At 38.1% G+C, this 27,846-nt stretch overlaps 3 protein-coding genes across 5 annotated transcripts; 1 reads left to right on the top strand and 2 right to left on the bottom strand.

Annotated features, from left to right (window-relative positions):
* Window positions 1–1,495: 1,495 nt before the first annotated feature.
* Window positions 1,496–3,723, top strand: slc25a4 (solute carrier family 25 member 4). Its single transcript, XM_085163280.1, has 4 exons — window positions 1,496–1,711; window positions 2,377–2,863; window positions 2,948–3,088; window positions 3,208–3,723. The coding sequence occupies exons 1-4, from the start codon at window positions 1,601–1,603 to the stop codon at window positions 3,366–3,368; spliced, it is 900 nt and encodes a 299-aa protein (XP_085019406.1). The 5' UTR covers window positions 1,496–1,600; the 3' UTR covers window positions 3,369–3,723.
* On the bottom strand, window positions 3,330–13,163 carry cfap97 (cilia and flagella associated protein 97). Of its 2 annotated transcripts, none has more exons than XM_085163277.1 (5): window positions 12,972–13,163; window positions 10,043–10,976; window positions 8,703–8,983; window positions 5,278–5,440; window positions 3,330–4,563 (listed from the first exon to the last, which is right to left on the bottom strand). In XM_085163277.1, exons 2-5 carry the CDS (start codon window positions 10,953–10,955, stop codon window positions 4,457–4,459), a joined length of 1,464 nt encoding a protein of 487 aa, XP_085019403.1. In that variant the 5' UTR covers window positions 10,956–10,976; window positions 12,972–13,163; the 3' UTR covers window positions 3,330–4,456. The 2 variants fall into 2 exon arrangements, with proteins under 2 accessions (XP_085019403.1, XP_085019402.1); XM_085163276.1 differs by having other exon boundaries at window positions 3,330–4,566; window positions 12,972–13,162.
* A 1,313-nt stretch (window positions 13,164–14,476) lies between these two features.
* Window positions 14,477–22,557, bottom strand: ufsp2 (ufm1-specific peptidase 2). 2 transcript variants are annotated; one of them, XM_085163278.1, is made up of 12 exons: window positions 22,431–22,557; window positions 22,149–22,230; window positions 20,607–20,790; window positions 19,816–19,882; window positions 19,240–19,394; window positions 18,949–19,141; window positions 17,401–17,547; window positions 17,143–17,307; window positions 16,900–17,024; window positions 16,742–16,818; window positions 16,000–16,124; window positions 14,477–15,904 (listed from the first exon to the last, which is right to left on the bottom strand). In XM_085163278.1, exons 1-12 carry the CDS (start codon window positions 22,431–22,433, stop codon window positions 15,818–15,820), a joined length of 1,410 nt encoding a protein of 469 aa, XP_085019404.1. In that variant the 5' UTR covers window positions 22,434–22,557; the 3' UTR covers window positions 14,477–15,817. The 2 variants fall into 2 exon arrangements, with proteins under 2 accessions (XP_085019404.1, XP_085019405.1); XM_085163279.1 differs by lacking the exon at window positions 14,477–15,904 and having other exon boundaries at window positions 16,742–16,814.
* Between the last annotated feature and the right edge of the window lie 5,289 nt (window positions 22,558–27,846).

Below are 27,846 nucleotides of genomic sequence, written 5' to 3'. Positions count from 1 at the left end.
ATCAGAAATAAAATCTGTGCAGAAACGCTAACATTGGGCACAATTTTCAGAATCCTATTCCAAATTTATTATGTGAAAAGTGGAGCTGCATAAGACTTTAAATATAATTTTGTGTTAGATAGTTGCTTTGCAAAGTGGGAAAAAAACCTTATTTATGCTTTTAACTTCAGTAAAAGTTACAAACCTACTGAAGTATTATAATAGTGCACAAATTGCTTCATCAATCAATGGTGTATATATGTCGGTGCAGTGGTTTAGGACTGTTACCTCGCAACAAGAAGGTCCTGGGTTTGAACACTGTGCGGAATTTGTATGTCCTTCTTGCTTGAACTTGTCATAAAGGCCTAGCGTAGATTGTAAATTGTTTAAATTAATGTTATTGAACTTCTGTGCAGTGAATCTGGTATTGCCCTGGCTTATTGAACAGAAAATAAGTCTTTGGGGGAAATATGTGAATGGGGTAATTTTGGAACACTATAGAGAACATGATACTCCGGTTGGTTAACATTTGCTCGGCAACCCCTCAGTGCAACAAATCCAGGTTGGCCAGTTTACCTGTTTCAGGTAAGTTCATATCATCTCTTATGCAACAAGAAAAAATGACCTAAAACTATATTTTTGCTTTTTGACAAGTGGTACGCATTACTTAGAGAGTTACCCTAAGCACAAAGAGTTAGGGTTAGGTGGGGCCATAGAGGTGGAGCCATAGAGGTGGAGCAAGACTACATCAGTGCGAATAACTTCTCCTCCCTACTAACAAAGCTGGACAAGTGACATGTTTGAAATGACTATTTATCACAAATGAATACGCGACAAAACTGCCAGTGTGATGATACAAAAATCTCTAAGAAGTATCTGTTATTCAAGGGAAGGCCTTAGTTTAATCTTCTTTTTTCAGAAAATATGTGTTTCATCCACTTGCCCTGTCTTAGAACAGATTGTATTTAGATAGATAGATAGATAGATAGATAGATAGAAATCTATTTTATGTTCTTTTAGGTTTCCCAAGGCCCTAGCAACTGGAGTCATTTTTGGATAAAAATTACACCATGAGGTTTACAGATTTACAGAGTACACAGCTTTCAGTAAATGTCATACTTGGGTTGAAGTCATGATACACATTTAATACGCTATGAAATTTAAATGTTATCTTAATATTATTCTATTAAAGACAGGTTTTTTTTTCAGTTTTCTGGAAACTCAATAAACCCCACAAGTGTGTGTAGACAGAATGCAAAAGCTGTTCTCCAGTCGGACTTTAGATAAAGGACTTCTCCATCATAAGGATTAGTGACACCTGACTTTTAATAATTATCAAATTACACACATTGTGTCCTTTAAACGTCCCCGGGTAGGCCGACTCTTGACTTCAGAAACATGGCGCACGAGTTGAACTTTAACCTCGGAAATTTATTCGGCCTCGTTTATCTGTTCGACAAACTGCAAATCCATCACTCAAGATTCTCGCGATAATTGCCCCGCATATATTAAGACACATGGGGGTGCCTCGTCCACTTGGAGAAGCGTAGGGTTTCCTTGAGGATCTTGGCCACCTTTGGAAAAGTCAGAAGTCTCGGATCTCCACAAGAAACAACCAATCATGTCGGACGCAGTGACTAGTTTTATGAAAGACTTTTTGGCCGGTGGCATCGCCGCTGCCATCTCCAAAACAGCTGTCGCTCCCATTGAGAGAGTCAAGCTGTTGCTGCAGGTAAAATGACTGAACCAACTGCTGCCTCTGGCACGGTCGCATGTCTGCGTAAAGCGTGCGTAATTGTGGGGCTTCTGCGATAACTCAAACACAAACTGCAACACAAGAATTGTTTTTCAAGAAAGAAATGGCCCTTTGGACTCATTTGGTCTCGTGCGTAATGCCAGTGGGCACGTGAGAGGTCATGGATTGATGTGGAAATAGTTTTACGCGCCGAATTACGCAGAATTCTTCTGGTGACAGTAAGGGTGGCAAGCCCTCCTAATAAGCGTTGCAGTAAAACGACCATAAGTAGCTAGTTCATCATGCTGTTTGTGCTTTTATTAAGTTAATTAATCCTTTATTATTACAGATGACCGCTGCAATAATCAGTGAAAGTGGACTGCTAAATTTAACTTGAAGTGTGTAATCTAATACACAGTGAGGTCTCAAATGACAGGAGTGTGCCTCTGCTGGGCCTACAACTACATGATGTCTGTCCGGAGAATATTAAACATAGTAGTCTAAGATTATGTAAATACCAAAATTATGTATTTAAAATTAAAATTTTGCTCAGATATTGCATACTATTTAGAAAAAATGGTCCCTGTCGTGTCAAGGTTTACATTTACATGGAACTATGGCACACGTGTGTCCAATACAGAACTTTCATGCTTTGTTTGCAGGTCCAGCATGCCAGCAAGCAGATCACAGTAGAAACACAGTACAAGGGAATCATTGACTGTGTGGTTAGAATCCCCAAGGAACAGGGCTTCATTTCTTTCTGGAGAGGCAACCTGGCCAATGTCATCCGTTACTTCCCAACCCAAGCCCTCAACTTCGCCTTCAAAGACAAGTACAAGAAGATCTTCCTCGGTGGCGTGGATCAAAAAAAACAATTCTGGCGTTACTTCGCTGGCAACCTGGCATCTGGTGGTGCCGCTGGTGCGACTTCGCTCTGTTTCGTGTATCCTCTCGACTTCGCCAGAACGAGGCTGGCTGCAGACATCGGCAAGGGCACAGCAGAGAGAGAGTTCACTGGTCTTGGAAACTGTATTGCCAAGATCTTCAAAACCGATGGGCTCAAGGGTCTTTACCTCGGATTCAACGTGTCAGTGCAGGGTATTATTATCTACAGAGCGGCCTACTTTGGATGCTTCGACACGGCTAAAGGTGCGCACAGCTGTGACACTAGAATGTATTAACAGTGTACATGTGCATTTTACACGTGGGTGACTTAACTTGTGCTTCTTATAGGTATGCTGCCAGATCCCAAGAACACGCACATCATCGTCAGCTGGATGATCGCCCAAACCGTCACTGCTGTAGCTGGTCTCATCTCATACCCCTTCGATACAGTCAGACGTCGTATGATGATGCAGTCTGGACGCAAAGGAGGTGAAACCATGTTAGATTCGTTTGGCCCAGTTATTGCACAGTTATTAAGCATTCATGTGAGAGCATTATGCAACATTATTCATGTCCGTTTTCTTCTTCTTCTCTTTTTATTTCCAAAGCTGACATCATGTACAAGGGCACAATCGACTGCTGGAAGAAGATCATCAAGGACGAGGGACCAAAAGCCTTCTTCAAAGGTGCCTGGTCTAATGTGATCAGAGGCATGGGTGGTGCCTTTGTGCTGGTGCTTTACGATGAGTTCAAGAAGTTGGCATACTAAACTTTCAACCAATCCCCAAGGAAACCCTTTACTTTGTTTAAGTCTTATTTCTGGTGATACAGTGATAACAGCTTGGTGAATTTACAGTGTGGGCGTCTACAGTATGACAGCCCAGGTAAGGAGGGTGGGTGAACCAAAAGTGTATATATCCCATCTAGGACATGCCAACAGGCAGTCGTTCAGTAAAAGTCAAGCAGGTGGAGATTTTGTGATGACGCACATGATGATGTCACTTCAGGTCATGCTTCCCATGTTAGTAAGTTTGTGAAGCAAGTTGAGGAGACCCATGTGTTATGCTGTGACCACTCTGATCCTCATAAATTATTTTATTAAGAATAAAAACATATTATTCTAACAGTCCAGTCTTTTTGATGAATGCACTGTTGTCAGTCTTGTTGGTTTTCAAATGAGATTTTCTGTTTAACACCCCACACGGACACCAAGCCAACATACACAATGCTTCAGAAGTGAAGCAGCAAAGTGCAACTTTTCGATTTATTATTTACACCCATTTTTTTCTGCTGTCCCATCAATTCTCTTCCATGATAAAAGCTAATAAATGCATCTTCCGGCAAGAATGTTTTGAACAAAACTTGCATCTTTAAAGATGCAAAACAGCACACTAACAGCTTTAGTTAACAGGAAACAGAATAAATATAAACAAGTAAACCTTTAAATAACTTAAAAACACAATTTTTTGTGTATCCTATTTAATCAAGCAATGTAAAAAAAAAAAAGGTTACATTTATAGGAACTGAAATTCAGTCATAATAAACAATAATTTGTACATTTATACCTTCAACAAAACAATATCTTCTGCTTGCGCAGCTAACTTCGGTACTGCGACACTGCTGTGGAAGCCACACATACCATATTTCAGATTCAAAGAAAATGTTTATAATGGATAAGCATGGTTACACGAAAATCACTGAAGAGTTGATTAAGCCAGATGAAAGTATGCTGAACACATTTACGTGACAAGAACCTTTGAGCTTTGTTCCTTTTTTAATATTTAGCGATGCAAAGATATCAACTGAATATGGATAACAGAAACCAGATTTTAGCAGATTAAATGTTAAGCAGCGCTCTCAGCACCATGCTGCCCGGGCTGCACCTGTTTTTTTTGATCTGGGTGAAGGTCTGCTGCTGGAGTCAGTGGAGGGGAGTGATGCCCTGGAGTTGACTGACCTGGGACCTGCTGGATAACAGAAACATGCTCTCTGATTACAGGCTTATCATTACAGTTTAATCAGAAAATAACACAACTTTAAAAATCATTAATACACTGCTAAGAAAATATGTACATATTTGAAATTTTTATTAAAAACAATCAGGCAAACACATACACACATGTGTTTTATGACAGTTGGAATCTGGTTAATTATTTCAAATGTTATTTTAACACCAGGAAGCAACAATGAAACACAAACATTAAAAAGACAAAAAGGTGTTAAGAGGAGAAACAGTTTGTCAGTTACTGAGCCATGAAATTCATTTCATAGCAGTGTTAAGAGCTGCTTCTTACAGTCTTCTCGTTCTCTTTAATCCAGTCTTTGCAACCATCTGGAGATAAATTTGCAGCCGTCAGTTTGACAAGAGTGCGTACCACATGCTAATGCCTTTTTCTACCTTAATTAAAGCAACACAAGCAAATAACAGCAGGCTTCTCCAAAATTCTTCTCCCCACACACACTCCTGCAGGTGGTGTGCTCGTTGAACAAAAACACTGAGGTCTGCATGCAAATTTATTGTTTATTATTAATATTCTGTAGCTGTGCTTTAAGTGCAGTATGATAAACTGTAACTGGAGGAGGATATAGCATGTACTAGAAGGTACATATCTGTTATCTAAACCAAAGAACTTAAAATTAAAATTGTTGGAAAACAGCCAAAGATGTAAGACACCAACCGGAGGTAGTCCTGCTGCTAGATCGATCTTTCTTTGTGGTGGACCTGCAGATGGGAAATGAAGAACCTCCCAAGTATCCGGCTTGGCGCTGATAGTCTGCCAGTTGCTCTGAGCGCCTCAGGCCAGGTGTGGGCTTCACAGACTCCAGCCTCTTCAGGAAAGCCTGAGAGGAATAGAAAGATTCTTACCTCATTAATACTCCAAAAATACTGTAAAAGTAAACTGTTCCCCTACCACTGCGGGAGGTAACTACATTTAATTAGGTACTGGACCTAAGGTACTGACAGAAAAAAATACACACAGTTTGTAATATTGTATGTGATATAGACCAATGATGCCAAATATACGTCCCATCAGGCCCACTGATGTTTAGTGTAATCAGCTTGTGAAGGTTTTTGTTTGTTTGGTTTTTTTTTAAAAAAAACATTAAGTCAGTGAGATTGTTTCTTTGAAGTGCTTAACAAAAGTATTAGACCACCACCCAATGTTAGGGTTATGCCAAAGCTGCCTGAAATTAACTACTGTATTGGCAAAAATACTTTTTTTATGTTTAGGTAATGGTTAAATCAACATCAAGCTGGTGTGCAAGCTCTTTAATTAAAATAACATTTTTAAGTCTAAAATATAATAATTATTTTTCATGAACTTTTAAATTTACCATTTTACAAAAAAGCTGAAACAACAGTACATGAGCACATGATTATTTTTTGATTAACAAGCTAAATTACCGTTTGTTTGGTTTTTTTTGCAATACTCAGCAGAAAAAGTTGAATATTAGGCTTGATTCATTTCAGACTTCTTTGAGAAGTCTAGTCTGCTGTTTCAAATTTCCGTATTAAACATTAATTCAGTGAATTCAGCAATTTTAAGTTTTAAACAGGTTTTCGACAGATTTCTAAAATATTTGTGTTCTTTGTTTTTAGGTGGTCAAACAGTTTAAGTGCTGTATGTCCACTTTAGATGAAACCGGGGTGACACTCGAGCTAAACTACGCAGCACAGTTACAGTAGATATAGATAAAACAACCTGAAATGAACACCGTGCAAAAGAAATATATGGTAAGAGGTTTTTTTTTTTAAATAATTTTTTTAATATTACTTTTTTATTATTTGATTTGACTGGTTTGATTATATTCATTCTTGCTCTTGGCTAGAATGAATACATAAAAAAAAACAGCACATACACTAAACTGTATTTTAAAACAATCTACCTCTTAAGAATAAGTCACTATTTTATTAAATAAGTCAAAATTACCAGTCAACAATTTACCAACTGCTGTGCACCAGGACTTTGCAAAAGGTACACAGCAACCCCAACAAAACAGCATGAGGCAAATCAGTGTAGACAAGTGGCTAAATGTCACGCATGCACTCCCACACGCAGGGTCTGCTGTAATCTCTCAGTGAACAAAAGCTCCATATGAAGCAGTGTGATGAGGAAAAAGCTCAAGCATCACCAGACCTTCGTGCTGAAGATCAAAAGTCTTCCAGAGGGGATGAAAAGGCACTGCAGGCTTCTAAATACAGCCAGAATTACCACCTACTATATTTTTAATGTTTGCATTACAGGAGACATCTTCAATGAAAATGTACCCATTGTACTATTATTATTATTATTATTATTATTATTATTATTATTATTATTATTATTATTATTATTATTATTGTATATAATTTCTTTGAAAGAATACTAACTGTAGAGGGTAAATGAGGACTTGAAATACACAGAAGTGGTACTACTTGTGATTGCCAGAGGTGTCTTACATGTGTGATGTGTGGGGTGTATACACTGATCACACGGGCAGATTCAATTACTAATCTCTAAGAATAGAGAAGGCGAAAAGCACTCCTGACGCAGAGAGATGGGCTCAAGAGAGAGGACAGTCTGTCCTTAAAACCATAGAAACATTCTGGCTCATAGCAGCAACAGTAGGGATCAATTTAAAATATCTAATCATTATTACAGGAACACATGAGTAAAAAAGAAGTCAGGTTTTCACTTAGTAACACCAGTGCCTTGGCTGGCTACCATTAATTAATATGTCTTTACTTCCCCATCTCCTCTTTTGAACCTGTGCTGCATGTAGACATAAAAAATGTTGCCAAGATAAGTCAGTATATGGGATGAGAGACTAAAGCTGCAGAGACTGAACTCTGTCAAATGTCAGTCTGCGGCACTGCTGCTGGCTGCCACCTGCTGCCATCTGTCCAAGTCTTTCCATGTACGTTTGCAGAGGTGGCACTCTTGGACTGACGCTAAACTCAAATCAAAATATCTCTATTCTTTATTCTCTCTATTCTGTTTTCTACTTAAAGTATTTATGAGGAAACTTCATTTTTTTCATAAAATGTTTTCTTTATGTTTCTTCAATAGTTTACTAAAGGCAACGTAAAAAAAACATTTTAAAAAAAGAGTAAATAATTAAAAACTAGGATGTAATACAGTAACATGTAGGCTGGTTTTCAAGGAAGTTGCCAACTTGAGTAACAAGTCTAGTGGAAAAAGTCAACTTCTATAGTTACATGTTGTATTTACAGTCTCTTTAAGAATTTAAAATACAGTAAGAAAAGATTGGTTTTAGAGTAGAAACCCAAAAAGACTTATTTAGACGTCCCCTAACAAAAAATAATGCCACTCTGACTCTATCTAGCAAACTGAAAGTCATTTTTATTCTATTAATTTCACACCTATAGACATTTAGATTCAACAAGAAAAGAAATATAATTACATTTGAATTATGAATTCAAATGTATTATTACCTCAAAACCAGTCCTAAGATTTCTGTTTGGGACTTTTCTGACTTACATCTTAACTTTTGGGTGATTTACATATTATTAACCTACACGATCTCTCACAGAGTGACAAGCCTGTCCACAGCAACATTAAATCTCTCTGCTCTTTTTGATATCCACTCATGTTAATAATTATCTTTCTTAGTTTTGAGAACTTCTATTAGGGGTGTTGTTCTTTACAGTCTTTCTCCTCAAAACCATATTGAAGAAAGTTGCTTTCAACCATAAGCATTTTGAGATATTTGAAAAACGGGCTAATACAAATGCTGAATAAATAGCAAAATAACAAAAGAAAATACATTTTCTTATCCTTTCTAAAAATTTGTTGAAGAAAAAAAAACATGAAATTTCTTTCTACAGATTATATGTATACTGCAAGGACACAGGAGTAATTTTTTCCCCAACATTACATACTAGAATTAGTTGGGGGGATCATCCAATTCAATACATTAGTGGGTGAAGAGTTGTACGCCTGGTGAAACTCTTCTGTTGTTTGCAAAAGACAAAGACACATAAGCAAATTAATGTCTTACCCAGTTTATCACAAATGTTTCTCTTGCTATTAAGACCGCCTATTATCAAAAAAATTAAGCAAATCAAGGGTTGAGTTTTGACCCAAGAAGTGAAACTTACCAGGTTCTCCTGCTCAATCCGTTGCTGTTCTCGTTGCCTGTTCACTGCACTGTGAGTGAGGCGAATTCGAGGAGAGTTACTTGCCCCATGGCTTTTCTTCACTGGTGCGCTTCCCGATCTGGGACCCGGAGAGAGGCGAGACAGCTCGCGAAGTAGTCGCTGATTCTCTAAATCAATGCGCCGAACCTCGTCATTGCTGAAGGAGTAGTTTTTCCTGTTTCTCCCTCCAGGATAGTGGAAGACCAGTTTTCTTCCAAGCTGACTTTCTAAATTGAGAGAGCCTGAAAGGAAAAACAAACAGTTGTATCATCATTTGAGTTTCACATTTTGTGCTAGTGGTGGAAAATGTTCTGTTGTACTGATGCTCAGGTCAAACATCAGTACAACAGAATATCCTCTGCAAACAGCTAAAAACGCATCTTTTTCCAACTTGTTTTTGAGTCTTTGTTTTTTAGGTTTTAGCATTTTTGTTGTGAATTTCTCTATATAAATAAAATTGTACTTACTTCTGCTGCTTATATAAGTTTGGGTTCTTTGATATGAAAAACTGAATTTTTGAAGAGCCATATTCTTGAGCTACATTTCTGCAACCTCCATCATGTACATTTTGAAAAGTCACAAATAAGTGAAGTGGAATCTTTTTGTGCACTTTATTTCTTCATCAGTGTTCAAAAGAGCTTGCTCTATAATATTAAGCACACTCTGTGCAAACGCCTTCTGAGCTACATTTTGAAAAACAGCAGTATGTTGAAACTAAAAGAGAAAACCTTGAGAAAGATTTTTATGTGAAGCAGAATTCAACTAAAACTCACAAATCTTTGTGTGGACAACTGTTTTCATACACGTTACAATTACTTTGGGGAAAAAAGCTGATTTACTGAACTCAGGAGGAGAAATAAACTTCTGTTTTAGAGAGAGAGAGAAGCTCATATAAAGCTTACACTACACTTACCAGCTAAAATCTTTAATGAAATGCATGTTTATGCAACAATTCCTATTTGTCAGGTTTGGGGCTGAAGTGTTTTTTATAGTTAGACTGCAATTTTAAGTGTAACAAATTTTCATGTCATTTTCACCACATCAATGGACCTTTTTCATAACTGCTATTCTGAACTGTGTTTGTAGGTTAATTATGGTCTTGTCCATAGTAATGCATGCTGTCTCACTGGAATGAGTGTGGCGTAATAAAGGAAATGTTCCCATAATACCTTTAACCAATTAAACATCTATTTACGCTTCTACGACATGTCAAAATGACTACTGTGAAAAGAGGCCTAGGGCATAACTCCATGTGGGCTTAGAAATACAACTATTATAACGTAAAGCTCAACCATACTCACACTCATCCACATCCTGATCTGAGTCGTCATCTTGTATGTTTCTAAGACCACTGGAGGGCACACTCTCCCGCGGCTGCTCCTCTTTATGACTTTCTTCTTCGACCTCTGTGACATTCAAGTCCAGTGACTGAAGAGGACTGGTGTCAGGTGAGGAGAGTGGGGTCACATCTGTCACTGAATCATCTGAGTCTGCCGTGTGGAGAACAGGAAAATCACGAGGCCTTGCTGAGCCTACTCTGGTCCTTCTTATTCCTGGACATGAAGAAGAAGTTGCACTTGGTTTCGGGAGGGCAGGGGACTCTAAGCTGCTCTTGTGACTGCTACTGCTATAGGAGCCCTCAGAGTCTGCATCTGTGCTGGTCTCAGTCGATGAAAGAGAAGGACTCTCAGACCTGCTTGGAGGAGCTGAAGGACTTTGGTTGTGCAAATTTCTAATTACTTTTTTAGGAGATTGTTTATTTCTCCTTTTAGAGCTGGCACTGAATGGTAATGCTTCTCCTTTGGTCTCTTTTGGACTCTGAATGTAAACATCTGTATTATCTACCTCTTTGGCTTCAGCCAGTAAAGCCATGAATGTTCTACTGGACCTTTTAGGTTCTAAATTGACGCAATCTTCACTATCACTGCTTTCATTGCTGACTTTATCTGATGTAGTGGAAACTACTGCTCTACTGCTCCTATTACAGGTCTCCGCTTGCTTTAGATGTTTTCTTGTCTGATCAGTCCTTGATGACAGATCGCCACGATAATTCTCTCTGTGTTTTGCATGTAACTTATCATGTGCTTTTGAGATCTTCTTCTCAGCTTTCAAACCTTTCTCCACCTTATGTTGTGCATCTGTGCTGCTTTCAGCACAATCGCTGTCGAAAAACGAGTGATCCACTTCACCTTCCAGTTCACTGGGGTTGAACATGGCAATTTCCCCTCTGCACACCTGTAATGATGTAATGTGAGATACCTAAGTAGTAATTTTTTAACCCATTTATTTAACATAACAGCTAACAACTTAGCAAAACCTGCTAGAGTGACTGCTTTCAAAGACTGAAATGATTGGCCAGGTGTCCCTCTTTATGTTGGATTGCACAGCATTTTTATCTTTTGTCCACCGTCTCACATATCGAGACAATGTTCCACATTTTATGTGGTTCTAGCTTACAAACATCCTTACAAGAAGCATGGTTTAAACAGACATGTGCAAACAAGGATCCATATTGAAATACAAAATAACATTTTTAAAGTTTTTTTGCAATATAAAACGGGTAACACTGCATAAATCCATGAAAACAAGAACAAGAACAATAGGATAGTCCAGTGAACTCAGTGAAAACACACGATGGAGAAATGTTGATATGCACAAGTTACAGAACTTGAATGCATTTCTAAAGAACTGAAGATCATCACTTAAAACTGCTGTATGATCATCAACTGTATGATCAGGCTCAAGCCTGCCATGAACTGGAAACTGTTCGACCACCAGTGCCACAGTCTACAGTGAAGAGAGTTTTACATCACCATGTACCAAATTTCCCCTTTTGGGACAATTAAAGGATTATTCTATTCTATTCTATTCGACTGAGAGGGCGCCAATGAAAAAAGATGCCCCTGTTACAACATCAAAACCTTCAAGTTCAACTATTATTTGCAGCTGCCCACAGGGATAAAATAAATGCCTTCTGGAGAAGAATTTTATGGTCAGACGAGACAAACACTGAGCTATCTGGCTACAATGACAAGAGGAATGTTTGGTAGCATGAAGGCGAGGCTTTCAAACTGTAGTACCTGTCAAGTACTGTGGTATTAGCATGATGCTCTGGGGCTGTTGTGCTGCCAGTAGTACTGGCACACTACACAAAGTGGGTGGAATAATAAAGACAGAGGACTACCTCCAAATTCTTCAACTTCACCTCAAATCAGCAGCTAGAGGGTTCAAACTTGAACCAACTGGGTGTTCCAGCAAGATGAGCACACACTGGCTTTGGAATGGATGAAGCAGGCTAACACTAAGCTTCATTATTGGCTTTCCAATTCAAAATTTGTGGACCCTGCTTAAAAGCTGTGGTCTGATGAAGGAAACCAACCGGTTTGAATGAACTCTACTAACTCTGCCAAGAAGAGTGGTCAAATACACACCCAGAATTATGCCAGAAAGTTGCTGATGACTACCAAAGATGTGTGCTCCAGGTGCAACTTGCTAAGGGACATTTAACCAAATATTAGTAGGGGTGCATGTATACACGTGAGACTACATGTATACTGACGATGTGTGGATTAGAGAATCCAAATTAAATTCAAACTTATGGACCCAATACTAAAGTAATTAAAGATGTAGCTGTACAATCATTCTACCCTGGAAAAAGAACAGTCCACAAAAATTAATTAAAAGCCCCAAATTACCAAGATATTCAGGCCCATGATGTGTAATCCTTTGTGTCAGATACAGTAACGGGACATCTGCATAGTTTGTGTGTGTGTGTGTGTTTTTGTTGAGGTTAGATAGTACATCTTATACTATCGTGTAGCTTTAGCAAGCTTTGTCACATATAAATAAAATCTTTGCCCCAAATTTCGCTTGTTGGTCCCCCTAGAGTGGCCTCTTCAACACTTTTCCTCAGCGCAAAGACCGGGTTTCATTTAGCTTAAAGTGGCATAACAGCAAACTGTTGTGTAATCTATCCATCAGTGTGTAGCAAGCTCCAAAACACTAACACTATTGGTTATCTGTTTACCTACACTTTCAATCTCCATTACTACAATAATATAAAAATGTATGCAATAAAATGTGGTGGGTATAATGCTTTCACATGTGTTTAACCCATAAACAACACACGTTAAGCCTGGCAGTTAACTAACGTTAATAGTAACATAGCTAACTTATCCAATTCGTTTAGTTTAGCTAACTTAAGCTCCAAGAATATCTTATTTCTCTTACCCAACGAAAGAAGGCACGATGGACCGTTTTCACGTTAGAATTAAGTTTCTTCTTAAGAAAGAATGTCAGGAATCTGAATAAATACAGAGCAAACCTGCAATAAAAACAAATTTAGCGTTAGCAGGCTGAAGCTGGAGTAACACGGTGCCTGGTAACTACGCGACGTCACTTCCTGGCAACGGTCGCCCTAGGAGATCTCTGCACTAGTTAAGAGAAGCAGTCCACTCCAGCATTTTATCGCTATGAGGGTTATCAGAGTTTGATTTATTTTATAAAAACAATAACAGCGAAAATTCAGCCGCTGATTTGCTAAATCCGATTATTTCAATCAAAGTAAGTTAAACTGATCAAAACTACATTTATTTTTTGGTACTGAATCTAACAATAACTCTTTGTGTTATATTTGAAGGTATTTGGGATAAAATTCAGTTAACATACAGTTTACAAAATGGTTTCTTATTGAGTAATATTAGGTAAACTTAATTTATATTGTATTATTTCTTTCTCATGATTTTGAGTGATAGAAAACATGCGCATTAACAAGACAAAATTGATGCAACTGCTACACTGGGATAACAGAGTATATGACATATAATATGTATGTACTTGAATTTGAATCACCTTTATTCTGATTCCTATCCTTTATTTATCTTTTGTTACTTTTCCTGCCCCTTGTATTTGTTTACGCGTGTCTACTTACTAAAATATGACTTAATACAATGATGCCTCTCCATGTTTTATATTTTTCACCTTTTTTCTTGAGGTTATAAGTTTTGTTCTTTATAGACAATAAAATTTACTTTACTTCCTGCAATCTGGCCACCCAACTTACTGTTTTATGCAGAAAACAAACAAACAAAAAGAGAGTTGCCCTGTGTTGTGTGTTTTTATCTTTGTGCACAAATTTCTAACCTACTTAAGAAATATGTCAAGAAACAGATACTGGAGACAAACAGATGGGAGGTCATTAAGTTTCTCCTGGGGAACCATTATGCCACAGTAACTGCTCCTCCTAGTGCATCTCCATTACCAAGAAGAGGATTATCTGGAGGCGCGTCCCCTGAAATCACAATTTGTCATGGTTTTACTCTTAATAACATAATTAGACCAAGAAGTGACACACACTAATGAAATGCCGATGTCCTGGGACAATAGCACTCGGGGGAATCTGTTGTATAAACCTGTGACTGGTCACTGTCATATAATTTACATGCCAATGCAGGATGGGTAGAAATGAGGATTGAATAGGGGGGGGGGGGGGTTCTTTATTTGTCCCATACTCAGACAATGAAGGCATAAGTAACTGCAAATTTAGTATGAAAAAGATGAAAAAAAGTTAATAAATCTCTGTTTTCTTTGAAAGAAAACCACCCATTTGACTGTGACACCTGGCTAATATTGGAACTTCAGTTACGAAGAAGGAGCATTTTCCACAAATAACTTTTTCATTAACCATTTTTTTTAAACCCAAGAAACGAATACCTGCATATCCTACAAACTGAGGGTTAGTTTCAGTGAAATGTATTTTATTCATTAAAAACAGAGTTAATTTCTTTCTGTTTCAACTGTAACTTGTTTCCAAATGAATACAGAATACATATCCGTACAATGTGATGTAAGGTTTGTTCTTTAGTTGTCTTATATAGGACTACACCAACGAATTATTTATCATATAAATAGTAATATAGTGGCACAGATTCAACAAGGTGCTGGCAACATTCCTGAGAGATTTTGGTTCATATCCTGGAAGTATTGATCAGAAGGTTACACTGAGGTAATAAAAGGATGGACATGGTCAGCAGCAAAGCTCCCCACACCATTACACCACCATCCGCCTGAACTATTGACATAAGGCAGGATGGAGCCATGATTTCATGCTATTTACACCAAATTCTGACCCTACCATCCAGATGTTGCAGCAGACATCAAACTCTTCAAACTTCTTTTTTCCAATTTTGGTGAGCCTGCACGAATTGTAGTTTCCTGTTCTTAATTGACAAAAGTGGCACCCAGTGTGGTCTTCTGCTGCTGCAATCCACCTGTTTCAAAGTTCAACACATAAAAGATGCTCTTCTGCATATCTTGGTTGTCAACTTAAAGCAGTTTGATCATTCTCTTCTGGCATCAGCAACATACTTTCACTCTGAGAACTGCCACTCACTGGATAATTTCTCTTTTTCCAGACCGTTCTCCGTAAACTCTATAGATGATTGTGAAGGACCAACTTGTCTGGCACTAACAATAATGGCATAAAATCACTTTAATCACCTTTCCTCCCCATGCTGATGCTCAGTTTGAACTTAAACAGGTCATCCTGTCCATGTCTACTTGCCTAAATACATTGAGTTGTTGCTATGCAACTTGCTGATTAGATATTTGTATTAACAAGCGGTTAAACAGGTATACCTAATAAAGTGACCAATGAGTGCATTGCCCTTTATGGCATTTTAGCAAGGACTCCATCTTTCATGGTAGGTTCATATGTCCACCAGGAACAAAAGGCAATGAGAAAACTGTTTAACTGTTTGAAATGAAGTAAGATCAACATATATAACTGAGCATAATTGATATAATTGATGAGCCTTTGTTATATTAAACCATGTCAAACAATGAAAGCACAGTAAACAACTATTTTCTTATTTCAGTACAAACATTACTTCCAACTGTAGCTGCAAGTTAATCATTTATGCAGGACTCAACCAAACCAAAGCCTTTTGCATAATAACACATTTTACTTCAGTTTGCAAAAGTTGACACGTGTTCATAAAGAAGGCGAGTTAGAGTGCTCCTCCATATTTCTGAACATGATTCACTGAAACGAGATCCATCTGGAAGGCTGAGGGAGCTCAGATGACCTTCGGCCTCTGAGGCAGACACAAATTATAATACGCAGTTTGATCCCAAAAGTCAGGTCCTTTCCAGCCACACCAGCCCTGGAAATATAACAGCCACACCAAGATCAGCACAGTGTGTGGGAACCTGCTTTTCAGACTGAGAATTGCTGGCGGTGTGAATGCTTTTCCGTTACCTTGTCTGTGATAACCTGCAAGTCCTCAGCTCCAGTGTAATGAGGATCTAGGATGAGGTAGCGGATCTGCCCTGTGATCTCACTCCAAGCCACACCCAGGATAGTGTGAGCTAAAACGCCTCCTCCTGCAACACAGAGCAAACAGCAATGTAAGTTTGAACAACCTTTGTCTATGTTAGCTATCAACAGTACAGGCTTCTGAAAATAGTCAGCTCCCTCCTTTTCCAAATCCATAATCAATAGAGTACAATTCATATTTTTGGGCCAATTAGTAAAATTCTTAAGATGTCGACTGTACGCACAAATCCTGGAAATGATAGCAGGCTCTGGTTTTCTTCGAGTTTTTGTGGTGATGTGACTTTAAAAAAAAAATGTTTTAATGTTTATTTGTGGTGTTTATAGTGAGTTTTATGTTGTCCTGCACTGACAGCAAAATTCATGACAAATTTCCACTACTTTGTAATGGAAATGAAGTTTATTGATTCTGATTTTGAATATAATGAACTCCCTTCTTTACCAAATCCAAAATCAATAAGCTGCCAATTAAAACAAAACAAACAGAAAAATCCTGGGAATGATAGTGGGCTTCTGCTTCTCTTCGGGTTTTTGCGGTGAGGTAATTTTTCTATATTTGGATAATGAATTATAAAAATAAGGCTTATCATAAAAAAATATCAAGAATACAAAGTTTCTGCGAGGTCATAAAATTAATGTAACTATAACAGTTTGAAAGTGAGCTCACCAATCATGACTGGAGTTCCTTCAGTGAGGAAGTGGTTGGCCAGTTCTCGGCCTTTGGATGCCAGCTCAGCTCCCTGACTACAGAGAAGGCAGATTAGTTGTCAGATATATTAAAATCATCCACAAACACATAATCATTCACAAGAAATTCAATCCCACCTCACAAACAGGATCTTGGAAGTGAGCCCAAGCAAATGACTCAGAACAGCCTGAACCTCAATGGATCCAATCCACTGACGTGACCCGACGAAGGATGCCTGCTTGTCTCCAACATCCACTAAAGCCTGGAAAGCAGAGAACCAGGCAGCTTGGACATGTCTGATAACATTGTAAAAAAAAAAAAAAAAAAAGAGGAAATGTGGACATATCTTGTACTCGGATCATATTTTATAGGGCAACTACCTGCTGGATCTCCTTGTGAGTGGGCACAGGCCGCTCTACGTAACCCTGCTGCTGGAACCACGAGCAGATAGTCTGCAGGGAGCGATAAGCACAGCCCCAGCCGTTGTCATCTACACGGTCCTGCATGTAGTGGTGATAGCTGTAGATCCCCTGGACCAAGTACACCTTGAGAAAAGAAAGAAAATTCCTGCCGTGTTCATCTATTTCTGCAAAAGAGCAGAATACTGTTAAGGATTTAAAATAAGTAATTAGATATACCTTTCCATTATCTAGGGTAGGGTGCGTGAGAGCCAGATGAGGGTTTCGGAGATAACCATCTTTGTAGGGCTCATTGGGAAAGTGGTAAGCATTGGCTCTTCTGAAGTAAGGCATGTCATCTGGTAGCTCAAACTGCTCATGCAGCTCCTATTCAGACAAAATAAAGTTTCAAGGAAAGGTCATTCATTTTTTTTCCCCCTTTCTTTAAACAAGAAAGCACAAGTTGAACTCATTAATAATAATAATAATAATAATAATAATAATAATACATTTTATTTGAAAGCGCCTTTCAAAACATTCAAGGTCGCTGTACACAGTAGAATAAAAGCAACATAAAAGCAAGAAGTTTACAGAAACATAAAAGCATAAGACATAAACAAATAAAATAGGAGAGTGGAAAGGTTATGTGGGATAAGCTATTTTGTACAAGTGGGTTTTGAGTTTGGACTTAAAGAGAGAGAAGGAAGAGATGTTTCTTAAATCAGGAGGTAGGGAATTCCATAGTTGTGGAGCAGAGCAGCTGAAAGCCCTGCTCCCCATGGTTGCAAGACGGGGGGAAGGGACGGAGAGTGAAAGGGAAAAAGAAGATCTGAGACAACGAGATGGGGCGGTGATCTTAACCAGGTCAGAGAGATATGGAGGAGAGAGATGATGAATAGCCTTAAATGTGTACGAGAGTATTTTGAAATTGATGCGATATTTGACCGGGAGCCAATGAAGCTGCTGCAGGACATGAGTGATGTGGTGGGCAGAAGGGGTCCTGGTGATGATACGGGCAGCAGAGTTCTGGACGCGTTGGAGCTTGTGGGTGGATTTTTGAGTAAGACCAAACAGAAGTGAATTACAATAATCAATCCGGGAAGTAACAAGGCTGTGGACAAGAATGGCAGTGGCATGTGGGGTGAGAAAAGGACAGATACAATTAATGTTGCGCAATTGAAAATATGCAGACCGAGTAATATTATTAATGTGTGAATTGAAAGATAGAGTACTATTGAGGATGACACCCAAGAAGAAAGAAGACCGGTGAGTTATCGATAGCAATAGAGAAACTGTTGGTTCTGGATAATGTTGATTTAGTGCCTACCAAGAGGAGCTTGGATTTATTACTATTGAGTTTGAGAAAATTAGAAGAGAACCATGAATTTAGTTCAGCTAAGCAGAGGGTGAGGGAGGATGGGGGAAGAGCAGAATCAGGTTTAGTGGACAGATAAAGCTGGGTGTCATCGGCATAACAATGAAAATAGATATTGTATTTACGGAAAATGTGTCCAAGCGGAAGAAGGTAGATAATGAAAAGAAGGGGGCCCAGGACAGATCCCTGGGGCACGCCAGTGGTCAGAGGAAAGAGCTGAGAAGTAAAGGATTTGAGTTGAATGAACTCAAATTAATATGTCTACGATTATAGAAGTTCAGTCTGCAGTTCTTAGTTTACTTTCCCAAAAAGTTGATTCTGCTCATCTGGACGGAGCTCTAAATCCAGATGAAGTGAATCAACTTCTTGGGATTTCCTTACATGGATGATTGAGCACATGTTAAGACACTAACCTTACGTTGTGCTACTAGCTGGCTGTCAGGCACTCCTACTGGATAAACCACAGTCACCAGTCCTTTTGGTTCTGGAAGGAGGAAGTGGACCGGTTCAGGAACAAGTAATGTCATTCCCTTCATGTTCTGAAGAGTCACTTTCTCCATCTCACACAACTGATGAGTTAGTGCCTCAATTAGCTGCTCGCAGGCACTGCAATACCAGAATAAAAAAAACAAAAAGTCATATTACTGTAAGAGACGAGCTTTGGTTAGTGGTATGAAACCAGATGTTTTGTATAAAAGACATACTCCTTGATTGTATCGCTGTGGCCAGTGCAGACAACACAGTCTAGTGGAAGAGTCACACTCACAAAGTGGGATTTCAGAACTGTTTTGGTGAGGATGGGGGCTGAGAGGGGGCCTGGCTTTGTCACCTCCGTCATCAGACAAAGGTTTATGACACTCTGAAAGGGAATAAGAGTGAATTTATATTAACAGTTAAACGCAAACACCATAAAGACAACTAGACATAAAAAACGTTATGATGAGAGCTGGAACAATTAGCCAGTGGCATAGGTTCAAGTCTCATCTGCAGTGAACAGCAGGTTGACAGAGCATGCCTGGCCTGTGGCAGCAGGACTGAGCCTGCTCTACTGTGTCAGCACTTTTATCATGTATTGTCACTGTGATATGAACTATTGTGATTAGACTGGATCAAAGCATCACACTGGGCTCAGGAAACAGTGCTATTTTCTCCTTTCTTTCTTTTATAAACAAAAATTGGTCAGATAATTAAAAAAAATCACTGTCAAACTGATTATAGTCTTTAATATGGCTCCATATTATTCACAGAACACAAAATATTGCTGATTATTCGATACGTACTGCCACCGAACTTTTTTTGCTTTTCTTTTTTGATGATTTTTTCCCAGAACTCTCTTGTTCGTCTGCCCTGAAATAAAAAACAAAACAACCCCCCCACACACACTTTTCAATATAGCCCAATAAAATACAAAGAAACAACAATGACAATAAAAGAGGTCCAGAACAATATAGGGAAACACGCAAACACACATTTAAAACTATAAAACAAAACAGAGACTAAAACAGATGAGCACAAATCAAAGTGTCAAACACATGAATGCATTTATTCCTATAAAGTTCGTAGTATGGAGTGCATAAAATGTATTACATGACCACAGATGTCTGAAATTTTACGTAATATCTGAAATTTGCTGTGGGTGGCTGCAGCTCAGGGATAGAGTCTACTCTGAAGGTATCTGGTAGTTCAAGATACCGATACTAAATGTTCTACTTCAGCTTTTTATTTTTACCTTCATCTATTCTGCTTTAGATTTTTTTCCATCATGCCACTAAAAGATGCTGATTAATATGTCACTAAAGACTGTATTCCTGTTGGTTAGTTGGTAGCAACAGTTTTATTGTGTGTTAGTCGTCCATAAATTTCAGACATTTTTTTTAATAATTACATCCCAAATTATCTGTGGTCCACAACTCTGAACATCTCTCACTGTGCAACAAGGGACCACTGTTCATGAGCCACAATCAAAGATATTGTCTCAATTCTTGCATGTCGGTCAGCCTTCTTCTTACAAAATAAGATGAAGAATCTATTCAAGAGAGAAATAATGCACTGTAATAATGTCTGTACTTACTGTATCCATTGATGCATATCTTCACATAGTGTACTTGGAGTTATTTCTTCAGGTGTGGCATAAGCATCTTTGTTTGGCCATATAATAACAGGACTGTTGCTCACTGCCAGAACACAGGATTCAGATTTCACCTGGGAGCGAAGAGTCTCAAACGTTCTCGAGATGACATTTCGCACCAGCTGCTCTGTAAGAAGAACATAGTGTTTCTCTTTAACATTACTACAGCGTTAGGGTAATAGATTTGTATGGCTTGAGTTCTGGAATTTGCATTTGACCAGTTACTGCCACTCTGTTATGGAATTTACTGTGTCTAGTACACTAAACGGCTACACATGTATACATTTTACTTTAGTTGACTAAATATCTTCTAAATGAGGACATCCAAAGTAATGTTTGGGGGTTTTGTCTTAGAAGGTCATCATTACATCAAGCATGTATGTTGACATTATATTCCTGGCAATGTGGGTAAAGTTTGAAATAGCATTTAGTCTGACTCAATTATAGCAGGAAAAATGAATAGAAAAGCTGCAATTTCTATAATCCACACGGGATCAAATATATAGATAGATCCCCACTAATATTTGGTTAAGTGTCACTTAGTGAGTTCCATCGTGGTACCCAACAACAAAATTCTGGCATAATTCTGGCTAGATATTTGACCACTCTTCTTGGCAGAATTGGTAGAGTTCATTTAAACTGGTTGGTTTCCTGGCATGGACGCAGATTTTAAGCATAATCCACAAATTTTCAATAGTCCTTCAGTTGAGCTTGAAGGTACCGATTTTGGAGCAAGGGCTTCTTTCTCAGTCTAAGGTGATGTGAAACTCTCTTCATTGTGGACAGTGACGCTAGTGTTCCAGCAGTTTCTAGTTCATAGGAAGTTTGAGCTTTGGTCGTTCCTGGGTTGTTCCTGAGCATCCTAACCAATTTCCTCTAATCTAAGGGTGATAGTTTGGGTCTTCTACCAGACCATGACAAAGTGGCGACATATGTAAATAACATGTAATTATGTACAGTTGTTTGAAGTGATGATTATGGAATCTGCAGTTGTTTAGAAGTGGCTCCATGAGACCTTCTCAGCTTGTGTAAATCTGTAATTCTCATTCTTAGATTTTCATGGAGCTCCTTTGACTTTCACAACTACAAAGAGAAACTACAATTTATTAATCAATCATGATCACAAATGAGAAGGTAACAGGTTTTAGCCCCGTCAAGTTAAAATACATTTTAGAACCTTAATCTCCATTTATTAAAAAAAAAAAAAAAAATGAAATGAGTGTATTTATTTATTTGAACTTCGCACAGAGTTTGACTCTGTGTTTAGTAGAAAAAAAAAACCCAAATAAACATGTGCACACAAGTCTTAAAACTGTGTGCTGTGCTCGGAAGACAGCACTTCCAAGAAATCATTAAAAGCCCCAAAATATCATGACATTCATGCGCGAGCTGAATGGATGCAAACCACTTACCACGACTGTGGATGTTTTAACTTTACGGGTGTGTACATTTAGACATATCATGAAAAAACGTTTCTGAACACACCATCTGTGCTGTCCAGCTGACATCTGAACTCCAGCAGACCTTTGACACGAAGAACAGTCGCAGTCTCGGAGTCAACAACGACCTGATAGCACACAAAACGACAGAAAGTCAGCGGCTGGTTGGGGAAATCATCTGACAACGATTGTAATTACTCTTTTAGCGTTACTGGCTAGCTGCTAAGCCACGAACTGAAGAACCCACAAGATAAACTTACTCGTGGGTCTGAACACAGAGGAACACAGACACGACCTCGTTTCGATAACTTAATTTCAGCAACCTTACCATTTTGTAGTTCTCAGCCTAGCAAAGGAACTACACTGTTTATTATCAGTTGTTTCTAAGCACTGGGGGCTGACATGTCTACTAAAGCAAAAGTTCAACGTGTCTCTGGTTGGGGCTTTCTATTGGGCCACAATGGCTCCGCCCATTTATGGTGCATTTATAGTAGCTCGTAAATTCGGGAACGTTTTCTAGATAGTTTGTCATACACGTCTTCACAATATTTCGTTTTCTTTTATCATTTTTTTCCCTTTTAAATTTAAAACGCCTATAAATGTATTGTATATTACCACCTATATCCTCCCGAGAACCGAGGAAAAGTGCATCTTCTAGTTGAACTTTTGTTGTGAAATGTGAATCCCCTGAGATTCACATTTACTGCATGGATTTTTGTAGTTCATGAGATAAACAATCATATACTCAATAGTTTACAAAAAAATAATAATTGAAAAACCAACACCCAACATTAGTCTATCTACATCTGGGGTAAAATTAGCCAATAAGTAAATAAAGGCACTTATAATCCTCCTCAATCCTCCCTTAGAGAACGCAAAATCTTGTGCTTAGTCTCTAATGCACACTTTACTCCATCTAATTAGTCTTGCTTCACTGCCCATGTTCCCCTTTTTATGCAACATTTGACCCAATGTGTCAATATTCTTCTTATTATTAATTTTGTTGAGATATTTATTTTGTATGGGTGTGTATGACTGTGTGTGTGTGTGTGTGTGTAGGGGAGGAGGGTATTATAAAAAGCAAGAAGTGTTTTGTAACACTGTAAGTGCTCACAGTCAGACACACACAAAAAAAGGTTAAAATGTGTTTCTTGGTGCATTGCCAGTTTACCTCAGGATATTCATAAGAGTTATGTGAGTTAAGCCAGAAGTGTAAGTGTAGACAAGGCTTTTGATATTTTAAGTTGCTGTTATGCAGGCTTAAGTCATAAATTGTTCCAAACATCACTGCCAAAGCTCTTCTAGTCAAAGGCAGATAAATTAAATCAGCATCAAGGCTCTGCTTGCAGATAAATCAGATTTACACCCTCTGATTTATAAAATATAAAGGGCAACTGTTGAGCCTAAGAATTATAAATTACAAGAATATCTGTAAAAAGGAGGATCTACTGAAAAAATATTCCCATTACAGACCTTTTCCACCCCATTTTAAATCGTATTAGCTATTCTTAGCTGCTATGTCAAAGTCAAATAGCACAAATACCACATGCCAGGAAGTGGGGTTGAAAATGAGGACAGTTTCAGGTCACTGATGTTTTGTCCTAACAATGCCTCTGGATAAAATCAAGTTTGTTAGGATTACTGGAAAACAGAGATGAAATGGTTCATCTTGTACACGCATGAAGTGCGTGTACAAGATGCACAACTTTATATCAGTTGTATATTATACAACTGATATAAAGTCAGTTGTCTAAATCTAACAGAGTGTCAGATAAAATAAAATAAACACACCTAACAGGTGCAGTGCAGGGAAAAAGTATTTGCCCCCTTTCTTATTTCTTTCTTCTTCTTCTTCTTCTTTTTTTTTTTTGCATATTTGTCACACTTACATGTTTCAGAACATAAAATTTTAATATTAGACAAAATTGTGAATTAACTCATTTCAATTTCACTAGCAACACTCACGTTACTTTGGTTACTGTTGACTAAAGAAATTACTTAGTTAGAGCCTGTCTGACAGAATGAAGTCAACTAATAGATCTCTAAAGGCAACACATCATGACAGAAACAGCTGAGAAGCAAAATCAGTCACATCTATCGGTCTGGGAAGACTTTCAAAGCCATTGTAACTCTTTGGGATGCCAGTGAACTTATGGTGAGAGCTGAAAACTCTGCTGACCAAAAGGAACACAAAGGCTCGACTCACATTTGCCAAAAAACAATATTTTCATGATCCCCAAGACACTTTGGAAAACAGTCTGTGCACTGAGGAGACAGAGGCTGAACTTTTTGGAAGGTTTGAGTTACATGTGCATAAAATTAATAGCATTTCATAAAACGAACATCACACCGACAGTCAAACATGGTGCTGGACCTTAAACAGGCCATTTATGCTTGAAAACCTTCCAGTGTGGTCAAAATAAAACAATTCTGAAAAGAAGAGAGAAAGTAATGGCTTTTTTTCACACAGAGCCAGGTAGGTTTGGATAACTTTTTTCTCTAAATGAACAAAACATTTTGCATTTTGTAAATGTTATCTTTGTCTAATATTAAGATTTCTTTTATCTAAAACATTTATAGAATATTCAATATTTATTCAATATATACACTAAAGTGCTGGAACACAACATTACCACAGTATGGTACTCCAAGTATCTACATTATTAAACAATTCTCTGTGCCCAAATGTGGCAATCTGCTCCAGGATGTTCCCTCTTATCAAACTGAGTCCGGCAGCAGCAGCATGCATTGTAACAGTGTGAAGTCATGACTCTTGAGTTCCCGTGGACTTAGTGTGCTGAGGAAGATTTGTGATGAGATTAACTATCTCCCTTTGTATCATAAACAGAGCATTAAGATCTTTTCAGTTATATGCTATAAATATTAGAGTGTGAGCGAGGAATGATTATATGGCAAGCACTCACATTATAAATGCACATTCATCATATGTCCATAGGCAGAGTTTATCTTTGGAGTCTTTTATTTATGTGGAAAAAGTGGCAGATGTGCTGGGATGTCAAAAACAAAACAAAAAAACCCAACTTCAATATATATATAAAGAATTTTTGTGCAGCTGTGATAAAACATTTTGGCTTTCTAATGAGAGCTATATAAAAGCATTTCAGTATCAGCAGTGTGATTATTTGCTTGCTCCTTTTGCTGAGCGGCTGGTGATTGTAGACGAGCCATGAAGGTTCAAAGCTACATTTTTACAAAATAGAAGCACAAATCTGTCTTGCACACCTATGTGAGCAACGTCAGAGTGGAAAATTGGTGCTATATGATAAAAAAAATCCCAAAAAACAAAACAATTGTAAAACATCCACTAGCTTCAGATTAATGTTGGAACATTCATTTGTACCAAATAGCCACTGAACGTAGATTAGGGAGGTTTTAATGACCACTTTGAACAAGAGGAATGATTATTGCAAGAATCTCTTGTTTCAGTGCTTCTATGAGAACTTGGTAGTTATTTTAAGGCCCCCTTTAAAAAAATCCTTTAAGTAATCTTAAAGCCTCACAAGATACTTTTTTTCAAGTAATGTCAAGAAGAGAAACATCTGGATCATGTTGTGCTCAGAGGTTTCACAAATGAAAGAAGTAGCTTTTGGCATATGTGTGCTCTCTCAGAGCAGGATTAATCTAGTTCATGAAAATCTTCTAATTTGTCTATATCAGGCAATGTAAGCAGTATACAGTAAATACTTTATGTAACTATAATTACATTTTCCTGCCTGCCTTTAGATTATCCAGCCATTAAAGCCACTATTTGATTTTCTTTCCCAAACGCCATCAGATAATGTCAGAAATAATTTGAGCATTGCAGTTTCTCTCTGCTCTCAAACATTTGTCACCTGCATGGAACTAAAGTCCAAACAGTTATAAAGAATATTACATCTTATTGGCTTTCCTACAAATGTTAGGGAATGTCAAGGGTAATTAAAAATAACAAGTAGAAGAGAGCATTGCATGAAAACCTCCTTTTGCTGCAGGATATCAAATGAGCTTAGCTTCACTTGATTGGTCTCCTATTGAGGCATGAGGTCTGCACACTGGTCTCTAGTCATTCCTCAACACTAAGAGGCTCACCACAGGGCAACATCTGAGGGACAAATAGAGGCAGGCAACAGACGAGGAAAAGGAAAGCATACTTTTCTGTTCCTTATGCTGCATTAAAAAAAAGTACATATATATAAATAATTTAATCACAAATATTATATTTATGGATTTCCACTTCATGCTGTGGCCCAGAAATGATGATATTTGTTTAACTTTTCAACATAATGAGGCCAATAATAAAATAAAAACATAATTTATCAGTAGAATATTCCAGTATATTAGCTTATTCATTCAGTCACATAAATGGATTTCCCTTTACGGATTTCCCTATATTTATGCTTTGCCTGAATGTACTTGGATCAGCTGGATGTTAAGTTTATGTCTCCAAACATGGCTGTTCCCAAAAAGGATGCTGCAGAGTGCCCTTTTGTGGACAAACTGTGTAGCATCAACTCTTATAATATGGTTGAAGGGTGTTTCTCCCATCTCTTCTTTACTCTTTAGAATTTTTCAGTTATTCCCTGTTATAAATAAATACAATATAAATTATACTGATACATGAGCAAATAGCTAATATCTGGTGTAAATACTGGCTTGCCAATAATCAGCTGGGCTTCAATATGCAGTAAGGCTGAAATGTAATTATGCTGCCTAATGGCTTTCACATTTGCTGCTATTACAGTTTGCTGATAAAATGTTTCTTATTTCCACTTGTATGACTTCAGGCTTTAACAGTGTAGCCATAGATGGAAATATTGGAGGATTTCATGCACGGAAACCAGATTCCACAGAATGGAGGAGCTGGACTTTCTTCCCTCTTTTTCCAACCTCTTCTAGGTACTTTATTTTATTCTATTAACTGATATCCTAATGACATCATAGAGCTCTGCATGAGCTCTCTCTCCACCTTCCCCAAATTTCTAGCACAGACAACCAGAAGTAGCTGTGAGATCAATCTCGGTTCAGTCCTGTGATCATTGAGAGTATGAATGAGATGTTGAAGATATCATGTCATCTCTTATTAGCACCTCGTCTTTCTCTGAATTTGGATCCTTAATCATAACAACTGCACTTAGACGGAGAGCCATTTTCCACTTTCCCCTGTCGTCAAGGTGTTACTTGAGAACAAACAGAGCGAGAAACAGACCTGCCTGCTGTGTCAGTCAGCGCTTCTCATTTTATCTGAAAGATGTGTTGAAACCTGGTGGTTACTCCCTCAGTGCAAACAGGGCTCCTCTGAAAGAACACACTGATAAGACACAGAGTAAAACAAAGCCCAGATTAACACTGAAACTTTTCAGCCAATCATGACAAAGATGTTTGTTCATGCCAGCGCAGCTGGTGCTCTCTCCACTGGGTCCTGGTGAGAGGCAGCAGCAGCTGTTACCTCTGAGGTAGCAGATGGGTCACTAAGACCTGGGGAAAAAGATCTGCTTCAAGATGTTGCCCTCCAACCCCATATCAGTGCCCTGAGAGGCAAATGCAAACGAGCAATTCACTGGCTGGATAGCTGTGATAGAGGCTATATTATTAACTTAAAGTGAATTAGAAGTCGTTGCTCTGGACTTGTTGTAAAGCATGATCTTGTTTCAAGCTAAAAATGTCTGAAAAAAATCACACAAATGCTGCTACATGTTAAAAATATTATTCAATTGGTCTCCATTAGAGCTGCTTTTAAGTAAATT

Source organism: Neolamprologus multifasciatus, chromosome 6 (genome assembly GCF_963576455.1).
Source record: "Neolamprologus multifasciatus chromosome 6, fNeoMul1.2, whole genome shotgun sequence".
Classification (NCBI taxonomy): domain Eukaryota; kingdom Metazoa; phylum Chordata; class Actinopteri; order Cichliformes; family Cichlidae; genus Neolamprologus; species Neolamprologus multifasciatus.
The sequence above is the reverse complement of the archived record's forward strand: the minus strand, read 5'-3'. Positions and strand labels throughout refer to the sequence as shown.

Bases quoted from the DNA above. Each gene is read 5' to 3' on its own strand.
- slc25a4 (XM_085163280.1), top strand. From the start codon at position 1,601: ATGTCGGACGCAGTGACTAGTTTTATGAAAGACTTTTTGGCCGGTGGC. The intron at 1,712-2,376 runs GTAAAATGACTG...CTTTGTTTGCAG, and splicing joins GAGTCAAGCTGTTGCTGCAG to GTCCAGCATGCCAGCAAGCA. The intron at 2,864-2,947 runs GTGCGCACAGCT...TGCTTCTTATAG, and splicing joins ATGCTTCGACACGGCTAAAG to GTATGCTGCCAGATCCCAAG.
- cfap97 (XM_085163276.1), bottom strand. From the start codon at position 10,955: ATGTTCAACCCCAGTGAACTGGAAGGTGAAGTGGATCACTCGTTTTTC. The intron at 8,984-10,042 runs GTGAGTATGGTT...TTTTCCTTTCAG, and splicing joins AGATCAGGATGTGGATGAGT to GCTCTCTCAATTTAGAAAGT. The intron at 5,441-8,702 runs GTAAGTTTCACT...TATTCCTCTCAG, and splicing joins GGATTGAGCAGGAGAACCTG to GCTTTCCTGAAGAGGCTGGA.
- ufsp2 (XM_085163278.1), bottom strand. The intron at 19,142-19,239 runs GTATGTCTTTTA...CTGGTATTGCAG, and splicing joins CACAGCGATACAATCAAGGA to TGCCTGCGAGCAGCTAATTG. The intron at 16,125-16,741 runs GTGAGCTCACTT...TCTGTGTTGCAG, and splicing joins AGGAACTCCAGTCATGATTG to GAGGAGGCGTTTTAGCTCAC.